The sequence below is a fragment of the Plasmodium falciparum genome (genome assembly GCF_000002765.6).
Source record: "Plasmodium falciparum 3D7 genome assembly, chromosome: 10".
Classification (NCBI taxonomy): Eukaryota; Apicomplexa; class Aconoidasida; order Haemosporida; family Plasmodiidae; genus Plasmodium; species Plasmodium falciparum.
In genome coordinates, this window is record NC_037281.1 from 995,001 (window position 1) to 1,008,002 (window position 13,002).

At 25.4% G+C, this 13,002-nt stretch overlaps 2 protein-coding genes across 2 annotated transcripts in view; one reads left to right on the top strand and one right to left on the bottom strand.

Annotated features, from left to right (window-relative positions):
• The window catches only part of PF3D7_1023800 (conserved Plasmodium protein, unknown function), a gene marked incomplete at both ends in the record, with an annotated part of 2,467 nt that extends 679 nt beyond the window's left edge, over nt 1–1,788 (top strand). Inside the window, one exon of the mRNA XM_001347479.1 lies at nt 1–1,788. This exon is cut by the window's left edge and continues 271 nt beyond it. Coding sequence (XP_001347515.1) covers nt 1–1,788 — 1,788 coding nt within the window.
• A 686-nt stretch (nt 1,789–2,474) lies between these two features.
• PF3D7_1023900 (chromodomain-helicase-DNA-binding protein 1 homolog, putative) lies at nt 2,475–12,461 on the bottom strand (the record flags this gene model as incomplete). The annotated part of the gene is made up of 1 exon (XM_001347480.1): nt 2,475–12,461. The coding sequence occupies one exon, from the start codon at nt 12,459–12,461 to the stop codon at nt 2,475–2,477; it is 9,987 nt and encodes a 3,328-aa protein (XP_001347516.1).
• Between the last annotated feature and the right edge of the window lie 541 nt (nt 12,462–13,002).

The following is a 13,002-nucleotide window of genomic DNA, read 5'->3' on the forward strand; positions in this document are numbered from 1 at the left end:
TTCGAACATATAACTAAAAAATTTAATAATAATGAGACATATAAGAAAAAAAAAGAAAAAATTATATATCATACTCCAGATGGGAATAAGGATTATTATATATCTATAAAAAATGTGAATCATAGTAACAATAATAATGATAATAATATATTTAAGCATCTTGAAGAATACATCAACAAAAAAAATGCTTTCATTCATAATAAAAATGATGGAATATATAAAAATGATGGAATATATAAAAATGATGGAATATATAATAATGATGGAATATATAAAAATCGTGGAATATATAATAATGATGGAATATATAAAAATGATGGAATATATAAAAATCGTGGAATATATAAAAATCAATTTTTATATAACTTTTATACAAATGATGATGTAATTTATATAAAACAAATTACAGAAAATCATTCTAATAACCTTAAAGACATAAAATTAAAAAATAAGGTTCATACAAATTATAATCAATTAAAAGAAACTAATCATCATTATATTAACAATACAGATTGTCAAAATGAAAAAATTAATCAAATAAATAATTCTTTATTATATAATAAACAATATCATTTAATAAAAAGTAATCATAATATTAGTACATCTGAAAATATTCAGAAGGATATAAAAAATATAAAAAATATGAAAAATATAAAAAATCAACATAATAACCATTTTATAACCAATCAGGTTAATATAAATTCAGATACTATAATAAACAAACAAACTAAAAAAGAAGAAGAAGAAAATAATACAAAAAAGAAAAAAAAAAAAAAAAAAAAAAAATTTCTTAATCAATTTAATAGAACAAATATACATAATCATCATAACTTAAGTTGTGATAAATTCAATATAAAAAAAAAAAAACAGACATATAAAGATGTACTTTTAAAAAATATTAAAATGAAAGTGAAACAAACTTGTAAAAATATTGTAAAGGTAGATGAAAATTATTCAAATCAAATAAACCAAATACAATGTATTAAAACAGTTCCTGAAAATATTCAAGGAGGAAATCTTAAACATTCATACAACACATTCGAATTTTTAAAAAATTGTGACAAGCAAAAGGAAATAAATAATAATCATAGTAGTATAGATAATGTTGATCATCAAATGAACAACACAAATTGTTTAACCACAAACGAAATATTATCAACCAAAAATAAAAAAAAAGATCTTTTTAATAATCAAAAGTTTTTCATTAAAAATATGTATCTCAATCAAAATGTATTACAATCACAATTGAGGAATCAGCAGGAAGATGAAAAGTGTCGATATCAAGATGAAGGTGAAAAGTATCGATATCAAGATGAAGGTGAAAAGTATCGATATCAAGATGAAGGTGAAAAGTATCCATATGACGATAAAGATGAAAAGTATCAATATATTGATAAAGATGAAAAGTATCAATATATTGATAAAGATAAAAAGTATCAATATATCGATAAAGATAAAAAGTATCCATATGATGATAATAAGGAAGACCAAAGTGCTCTCCTGACAAATAAAATAAAACAAACAAATAACCAAATAACACCTCATATAAAAAATATAAAGAAAAATAAAAGAAAAAAAACCAGTGATATTACTAATATGAACAAAGAGGATTCCAATTTGAATGAAAATATAAATAATAATTCTTATCATAATTCCTTTAATATAGACGATTCAGATATTATTTTGAATGAAAACAATTTTGTTTTTAATAATATTGATAAAAGTATTGAAGATATAAAAAACATTTCCTTACAATACAAAAAAAAGGCATTCCTTTTCTACTTATAAAAAAACATATATATCTAAGGTAAGTTGTGTTATCTTTCTTATGTATACTTCAGAAGCATGTTATTTTTTTCCATCAAAATGTTTCAAATACTTTTTAAAACGTGAAAAAAGTTTATTACATCATATAAAATATAAAACATTCATAAATAAAATATATATATATATATATATATATATATATATGTTTGATATATACATTTTATTATATATATAATTTCGAGTAAATAAAAAAATTTATTGGTAACAATATAACATTAAATTAAAAGGATATAAATAAATAAAAGAAAAAAAAAAAAAAAAAAATGTTTTCATTAAAACTAGAGAAAAAAATTGTATCTACATATAATAATGTATTATTTATTGTTGTTCTTATTATATATGACATATATTAAATATAAAATATTAAATTAGTTCATTTGTCAAAAAAGTTAAAATTCATACAAAAATATTTTTGGCTATAATAATCTAAAACAAAAAAGTATTTTTTGCCCTTACACAATTAGGATATTATATAAAATATGGACATGAATATATATAAACACACCTACACACACAACGTAAATGCATTGCATGTATAAAAAAAATATATATATATATATATATATATATATACATATATATATTTTTTTTTTTTTTTTTTTTTTTTTTTTTTTTCCTTTTGTATATTCCATTAATTCTTCATCCTTTTAATCTTCCACTTCTCCATTTATCGATTCATTAGAATCATTAATATTCAAATTATTTTCTTCCAATAGTTCATTTTTTCTAACCTTGGATAGTGGCTCTTCAGATTTGTTTCCCTTCTTACTATATACCAATTCATTACTATTACTATACAAATCATTATTAATATAGTTCCTATCTCTCACGTTTTTATTAAAAGATGCTTTTTTTGCATAAAAAAATTCTATGAATACCTTTTCATCTTCTATTACATTATCATTATTATTATTATTATCATCATCATCATTATTGTTGTTTTCGTCACTTCCTTTAACTTGCTTCTTATCTTTCCATTGCTTATACATGTCCCTCAAAACTTCACTATTATTCATTTTTACAGTATTATTAACTTTGCCTTTAGTTCTACTACTACTACTATTGCTATTGGTTTTACTATTCGTAGTACTACTTTTATTATTTGTACCATCCATTATTATAATAACAAATTTAGATACATATTCCCATGAAGCTTGAATTAATTTTTCTCTACATTCCATATCTTTACATATACTACAAAATTTATCAATATATTTTCCAATAAAAATTATAAATTCCTCAATCTTTTCAAATATTTCAGGTGGTAATATTTTTGTCATGGACTTATTCATCATATTTTCATCCTTCTCATATGAATTCGTAGTTGTTACATCACTTGTTGTTTTTCCTCCTCCACCTCTTCTTCCTCCTTCCATTTTCTTATAATCCATATCTCTTCTTGTACTTGTTCTTGTACTTGTTCGTGTACCCGTTCGTGTTCTTCTTCCTCTACCAGATGACAATACATCTTCTTGTTGTTCGTGTTCAAGTACCACCTGTGATTGATTTTCTTCTTCATTCACTTGATTCCCATTTTCTACAGATAATAATATTACCTTCTTTATTAATTTCAATAATTTCTTATATTTCTTAATACATTTCTTTACCAGCTTCTTTATACAATGCTGTTGCTGTTCATAATCCATATGATTTATATTCAAATTTTTTATTTTATCCATTATTTCATTTTCATCAACTATCTTTCTTCTTTTTCTTTTTCTCTTATTTTTTTTCTCTTTTAATTTATTTTTTTTTTTCTTCTTATCCTTTTTACTACTACGTTTTTTACGTTCCAAATTATCTCCATCTTCATATTTATATTCATCATTTGCTCCAACACTTGTTATATCTAACATTTCATTATCTTTAATATATTTATTACTACTCTTATAATACCTACTGTTTCTTCGTCTTTTCCTTTTTCCAGTTTCTTCTTCTTTGTCACATTCTCCACTTTCTTCATCATCATCCTCATCCTCAACGTCGTCATCATCATCGTCTTCATTTTCGTCGTCTTCTTCTTCCTCCTCCTCATCCTCATCCTCTTCGTCATATTCATCTCCTTTACTTCTTATACTTTTATCTTCGGTAGATGACGAAGAATCAGATGATTCAATACACACGATGGTTTCATTCTTTGCATTTTTCAATATTGTCGATTTAGCTTTCCTTTTTTCAATTACAGGAAATCTTAAAGGTAATCTTTGTAAGTTGGGATCTATTTCATCATCATCATCATCATCATCATAATCATCGTCATCATCAACATCATCATTATATTCATTATCCTTAAACTTTGTTCCTCCTCCTTCATCATCTTCTTCCTTCTCATTATTATCATAATTATAATAATCATATTCATTATTCAATTTATTATTATTTCCACGTTTCCTTTTTGATTCTTTATCATCTTTGGATACATCAACATTAGCATGTTTTTTTTTCTTACTTTTTTTAGAATTATAATAATGTTGATTATGATGATGTTTATTGTTTTCATTACTTTTGTGTCGTTCTTTTAATTCATTATCTTCTTGTGTTTCCAAAAAAGCATCTTCTCCTTCTACTTCTTCATTTAGCTCATCTACAAAATTTCCGTTTACTGTTCCTCCAACAACGTTGCTTGACGAGACACCTGATGCTGTTCCTCTTTTTATATAACCTCTTCTTTTCCTTATAGCACTAGCACTATTCTTGTCTACTAACAAATGAGTAAATTTCATGCGTTCACCACTTCTTCTGCTATAATGATTACCTTTTCTATTACTACTAAGTCTACTTGTCGTATTGCTGTTATTGTTGTTGTTTCCTTTATCTACCTTGATCAAGGCACCGCTTTTTAGATGACCCTTGCTTGACGATTCGTTATATTCAACATCAGCATCGACATCTACATCTACATCGACATCTACATCTACATCGACATCGGCATCGACATCCATATCTGCATCTACATCCCTATTATTATTATTATTATTATTATCATTATTATTATTATTATTATTACTGTTAGTATTATATTTTCGCTTTTCCTTTTTTACACTACCATCCATTGTAACACCTTCCACATTAGCATTATTTTTATTTTTCGTTCTACGACGCTTTCGACCTCCACTTTGTTCATTCCCTTTATTATTATACACCTCCTCTATCATTCTTAATATTCTCACACATCTCATTTTAATCTTGTCACATTTTATATTTTTCATATGACTCAGATTCAAATGCGCATCTGCACATATTTCATTAAATGATCCAAAACCATATACATATATTCCTCTAATTAAATTTTCATCATCTGTTCTTGTCCATGATTTTACATCTTTTGATGTCAAATCTCTTATATGTTTAAATATGGAATCAGGAAGTTTCAATTTTAAATAATCTTTTGAAGAATCAATCATTACATCTACAGGTATATTATTATTATTATCATTATTATTATTTTCGACTACCTCATTATTCTTAACATTTTCATCTTCAGTTTTTTCGTCCGTTTGGGCTTTTTCATTATTCTTTCCATTTTCGTCGTCTTCTCCTGTAACTTCCTCACATTTTTTTAATGGTAACTTAAAACTATACTCATTGTCATTATTTTGTTCTTTAATGAAATTGTGTAAAGCTTCAAATAATTTTAGTCGTTGGCATAAATCTAAAGCATTTGCTCTATTTGTTCCTATAAAAAAAGTGTATGCATCCATTTTCTTCCCTTTATCTATCCCTTTCGCTTTATTATTTCCGCCATCACTTTCGTCATTCGAATTTTCATTATTTTTCATATGTAATTGGTCATCATCATTTTGGTTGAGCAAAAGCTCATCCTCCACACTGTCATCATTATTTTTATGATGATCATCATCATTTTTATTGTTACCATCATTTTTATTATTATTATTATTATTATCATCATCTTTGGAAGCCTTGTCTCGAGTTTTCATACCATGACTCATAACACTACTACTGTTACTATTCAATGTACTTCCACGCCTTCTTTTGCTCACCACCGTTCCAATAGTTCCTCCTTCTTCATCCTCCTTTCCAATGGTATCATTAATCAAAGTATCATCCTTTTCTCCCTCTTCCTCAACTTTCTTTTTATTATCATCTTGCTTATTCGAATCGTCGCAAGATATCGTTGTTATATTATTACTTCCGGTAGTAGATGCATTATTATCTTCTTCATCCTTTGTATTTAAAGAGGCATCTGGGTTTTCTTCTTCTATTCCTTTCTTCAATTTATTGCCATCTTTTGAATTCACATCAGCCACATCATTATTGGAACCCTTCGTTTTACTATCATCATTGTTTACAACACCATCTACTACTATATCCTTTTCCTTTTTATTATCATCAACTTGCTCATTTTTTGATACTCTCTCAACTATTTCGTTACATGTCTCAACTATTATATTCAACTCTGTCAATATTACGTTCTTGTCCACTTTGGTCAATTTTGCGTCCTCTTGAATGTCATCCAAACGCAAACTTGGATTTCCAAATTTTAATAATGATCTATATAATCTAAACTTATCCTTTTCAGTTATATGTGTTGAGGTTCTTCTCTGTCGTTTCTTTTTTAAATGCTTACTATTCTTATCATTATATTTGATTGTAAATTCGTCACTATCCTCATCTTCATTATTATTTCCATGAGCATTGTTATTATGATGAGAGGAACTGGTATTATTATAATAATGTCCATGATCCATATATAATACACTTCTCATATCTTTTGCTCTCGTTTTTCTTGGACCATGTACTAATAACTCCTCCTCTTTCATTCTTTTCAATTTTAATCTTTCTTCTAAGGGAATGGTTTTATCCCAAAAATCTTTATCATTCTCTTCTTCATCTACCTCGTCTGCTTTCGTTGAATCGTTATATATATTACTCTTCAAATTTGCTGGAGGCTCATATTTAAATTCTGTTATGTTATTATATGAACTTAACAAATCATCTGCTATACCTCCACTTCCTCCTGTTGCACCATTCGTACCAACCAAATTGGTATTTCCAAATAAACTATTTCCACTATTAAAAAAATTACTCGAACCTTGTAACGCATTCAATTCAGAATTCAAACTTAATTCTTTATTTGCATTATTTGCATTTTCATTAATTTCTGCTTCTTCCAAAATTTTATCCAAATCAACATCTACCCCTTTTATCGCATTTTTGTCCTCATCCAATTTTTGAGGTGAATATTTAGAACTGTTCTTTTCCCATAATTTCTGAGCACCAAACTTTAATATTTTAGATAATTCTTCTCTTGTAAAACCATTCGAAGAACCACCTGTCTCCCCACCTACATAATTCACATTGTCATTTTGTTTCTTGTTTAAACCTTGAACAACCAACGTATCTAACACCATCTTTACCTTTGCTCTTTCCAATATAGTCTGTTCAATCGAATCTTTTGTTACTAAACGATATATTTGAACTGTCTTCGTTTGACCAATACGATGTGCTCTTGCTCCTGCTTGTAAATCATTTTGAGGATTCCAATCGGAATCATAGATAATAACCGTATCAGCAGATGTCAAATTAATACCCAAACCACCAGCTTTCGTTGATAATAAGAAAACAAAATCATCTGAATTTTTACTATTAAAATGGTTCATTGCCTTTTTTCTCATTTCTTTGGTCATCGTACCATCCAAGCGTTGATGTTTAAATCCTCTTAAAGTTAAATACTCACTTAAAATATTTAACATTTTTACCATTTGTGAAAAAATTAATACACGATTTCCTCTTTCCTTTAATCTAATTAATAACTTTTCTAATAAACAAATTTTTCCACTCGAATAAACTAAACGTTCTTTATATTCATCCTTATCTAATGGTTCAGCACATAAAAATGGATGATTACATACCTTCTTTAATTCCATACATATATTCTGTAAGGAATTTTTTGCACCACCAGAAGCTTTCGCTAGTTGTTCGTAATTTTTGGTCAAAATGTTCTTATAATATTCAATTTGTATAGGGGATAATTCAACTCTTAATATACGTTCTACTTTATTTGGAAGCGATTTTTCCACATCTTTCTTTACTCTTCTTAATATGACCTCATGTAATTCATGTTGTAATTGTATTAATTGTTTTTGTTTCGCTTCACCAATCAAACTTGTATTTTCGATTTCATTATATTTCTTTTGAAACGTTTCATAGTAAGTGTATTGTTGTGGATTTAAGAAATGTAACAAGGTCCATAATTCTTCTAAGTTATTATGTAAAGGAGTACCACTTAATAATAATTTAGATTCTGCCATGAATTGTTTTAATTCAATAAATCTTTTTGATTGTCTATTTTTTAATTGATGGGCTTCATCAACTACCATTAATTGCCATGGCATTTTTTTCAATAACTCGACATCACTAACACTATTTAATATAGATGGTGTAGTGATACATACATCAAATTTGTAACGATATCCTTTATTTGGGACATATACTTTTTTTAATTCATGAGTTCTAATCAATTCTCTACTCACAGCATTTCCATGATAACATACTACATTTGCTTGAGGTAACCAACTTTTAAACTCATTTAACCAATTATCAACAGTTGACTGTGGTACTATAACTAAATATGGACCAATCAATTTTTCTTTATATAACATATGACCAACTACTGCAATGGTCTGCACTGTTTTACCTAAACCCATTTCATCAGCTAAAAGTACACTCAAATTTCTTTTCATTCTACTTACAATCCAATTTAAACCTGTTAATTGATAAGCTCTCAACTTTTTCTCATTTAAATAAAATGGAGTTTCATGATAAGGATCAAACTTAGTAACACTTAATGGTCCTCTATTCCATACACTTGCCATAGCTTTCATACCATATATTTTACTTTCCCTATCAAAATATTCTTCAATTAATTTCCCAAATCCATGATCAATTAACGTCTGTTTCGTTTCTTCGGTACATTGGTCATAGGCACAACTAGTCCATTTTACTAAAAATACTTGCTCATTTGTAATATCACTAATTTTGTGCATAACTATTCTCTCTGCTTGAATAGCATCCATTTCGATCTGCTTTTTAATTTCAGAATATATCTTTTCTTGTTCGATTTCATCAGCTGTCATAAACTTTCTTTTTTGAAATGATTGCCTTATCTTTTTAATATAATTGTCTACTTTCTTTATACCATGGAAATTTTTCAAATAATCGTAAGTACAAAAAAAGTTATGAATATGAGATTTGTCTATCCATTTTATTAAAAATTCTACTTCATTGATATCTTCAATATCTTCTTCTTCGCAAAATTCATCAACTGCATTTGCCTCATCGTTATCTGCATTATTATTTGTTTGTTTGTTAGAATCTACGTTTGTCACTTCATTCTTCTTATTATTATTATTATCAGCTAAATTTTCCTTTTTTACATTTTCATTATTTATAGTTTCATTATTTATAGTTTCATTATTTATAGTTTCATTATTTATAGTTTCATTATTTATAGTTTCATTTTTTATAGTTTCATTTTTTATGGTTTCATTTTTTATAGTTTCATCTTTCACAACGTCTTCATTATTCACATCATTATTATTATCCTTTCCAATATTTGCACCATCGTCACATGCACCACTTTTTTCCTTATCATTACTATCTGAGTTTTTCTCATTTCCCTTCAACTTATTCTTCTTATTTATATACAAATATGGATTATTACATATACTATTTATCTTATCATAATCCAATATCTTTCTATGATGCAATACTCGATCAATTCCTCCCATGCTCTGCTTTTCTTGTCGCAATAAAAATTTCTCTTCATCAACTCTCTTATCCTCCTCATCGGTCTCAAAATAATTATCTTCCATTTGAGCATAATTATGTACCTTCCTCCTCTGTCTTAAATTAGTTCGGCCTCCTTCAATTGTTCCAATGTTTGGAGATACAAATATGTCATATTTTTCATTCTTTCGAACCTTCTCATTATATTTATCTTCGGCAGTTTCATAATAATAAGATGATTTTCTTGTACTACTTTTGGTGGTGGTGGATTTTTTCACATACGTATTCACATACAAATCATTATCATCATTATTTCCATCATTTACTAAATCACCATTATTATCCATAATAAAGTCATCACCTATTTTTCCTGAAACACCTTTTTTTAATTTTTCTTCCCCACCTTGTAAACCATTTATTGTTGCTGTTGCATTTTTTGATTTTTTTTTTTTCTGAGATGCAGACTTTTTACCTTTGCTCGTTGATAACGCTTGTTGTTGTTGTTGTTGTTGTTGTTGTTTAGCTCCTAACGAACCTTTTCTTGAATATTTCATATTATTTTTATCATCCATATTATTATACATCATTCCATATAAATTTTCATTATTATTCATATATTGGTGATCATTCATATAATTATTATTACTCAAACCCATATTCCCTGGAAGAAACTTTGAATTATTTAATAATCTCATATTCATGTCATTCATACATGAACGACCATTTAAATAACCCATGTTATTAAAATTGTTCATATTCATAAGGTTACTTAAATTATTATTACCTGCACCACCAACATTACCACTCATAAGTGCTTCATTATAATTTTTTATGTTTTCCATATTTTTGTATGCATTATATCGATTAAGTCCTACTCCAATACTATTCATATTCATATTATTATTGTTATCATTATTATTATATGCATTTAATAAATTAAAATTGTTCATATTATTATATAACATACTACTACTACTACTATTATTATTATTATTATCACCCATATTATTAAACATGGACATACTTGAAAAATTATTATTATTATTATTATTATTATTATTTAAGTGACTATTCATTAAATTTCTATTAAGCATATTAAAAGAACTCATATTATTATTATTATTATTATTATTAAACATATCCATATTCATTGGATATTTTAAATTAAAATTCGGATATAAATTATACGGATTAGATGTTGTTCCACCAATATTATTATTTGATAAATTATTCATAATATTATCATTTTTTGATACATTGGCTGAACTGTCTTTCATCATCTCAATATTTCCTTTATTCATTCCATATTTATTATTATTTTCGTCCATGTCATTATTTTTATTATATGTTTTGAATATCATGGACTCAGCATTATTCCCTATTATCCCTTTAGTATTAAAACTTTCTCCTCTTTTTTTTCTCAACTTAGAATCTCCAATATTATTATTATTATTATTATTATTATTATTATCATTATTCATCATGTTTGAAGTACCATTTTTTTCATTATCTCCATTACCTTCCTCTTTCCCCTTTTTGTCCTTATTATTTAAGTTATCATTTAATGCTGATGAGTTATCATATGTCTGATGATAATCATTAACGTTATTATTATAACCCATTTTATTATATACATTCATATATCTCATATTATTATCTATTATACTATTTGTTTTTTCAAAAGAAGTACTATTCCTATATGATGCAATATTACATACACTGCTTATACCTTTAACATTCATACTAGGGTTAGAAATAAAACTACCCACACCTTTACTATTATTATTATTAAAAACACTATTAGAATTTATATTATTCGAATTTATTGAGTTACTATTATTATTACCACTAACGTTATTCATATTGTTAATATTTCTATTATTTAAGTTGATAGTACTTTGTAAGGATTTCATTGGTTGATGTGATGTATTATTATTATCTAAACTTCCTCCTCCAGTTTTGTTTAATAAACTCATCGTTTTGTTGTTATTTTCTGCACCCATATTATTATTATTATTATTAAAATTATTATTTAATGATGTATTGTTCATCATATTATTTGTATTGGAATTTAATCCCATTACTGAGGATGCACCATAATATGAACTATTATTATTACTATTATTATTATTGTTACTATTATTATTGTTACTATTATTATTGTTACTATTATTATTATTATTATTATTATTATTACTACTATTATTACTATTATTATTATTATTATTATTATTCATATATGGATAAAAATTTCCTGCCATATTAAACGAATTGGAATTATTTCGCATTAACATATCATTCCTTTGATAATTCATATTATTATTATTCATATAACCATTTTGCTTCATATTATTTCCTTTCATATCATTATTATTATTATTATTATTATTCTGCAATGCAGATTTGATATTAGTCATATGCATGTTTGTCTGATTCATATCTTGATGAGGATAATTATTATTATTTAATGAATTATACCTATTCATAGAATTATTCATCAAATGATTCATCGACATATTATTCATGTTATAAGAAGATAATAAAGATTTTTGATATGAATTATGTAAACCACCTCCACAATTTTTATTCATTCCCATTTGTGGTCTCATAGACATATTTTGATCATTATTCAATAAACTGTTTGTTATACTAATAGAAGCATTATCATTATTTATATTAGAATTATAATTCTTATCTTTTGATATATTCATATTATTTGTATTATTTAAATAGGTTGCAGAACAAGTACTGTTCTTATTATTATTTACCTGACCCATAAAATTGGATGTCAGGTTCTTTTTCATTATTGAATTCTCTGATTCATTATTTTTGTTATCAGTAGTAAAATGAGGCACCGCCTCTCTCATATTAGAATTATTATTCATTGTAAAATAAATTATTGTTAATATTTATGTACTTCTCATTTGTTGTTGTATTTTAGGCATACCCTTTTCAAAAATCCTCCTTATCTAATTTCGTCTTTATTATATTTTATATTACTTTTATTTAATATATTAATATAATTAGCTTATATTAAAAAAAAATTATATAAAATATTTTCTGTAGAAATTATTATTATATAACTTTTATTTTTATATTATTCAAAATATATAATCATTGTTATCAGTACTATTGGAACATATTTATTAATTCTTATATATATATATATATAAATATATATAAATATATAAATATATTATATAAATCAGCAATATGATGATAAATATATATAAATGAAAAAAAAAAATAATAATAAATAAATAAATAAATAAATAATATATTCTGTCCAACTTACTCCATATATATACAATTACTTCAACGCTTTTACCACTAAATAAATAAATATATAAATAATTAAATATATATAAATATATATATATATATTTTATATTTTGTTTGTAAAATGTTGCACTTTCTTTTGCTGAT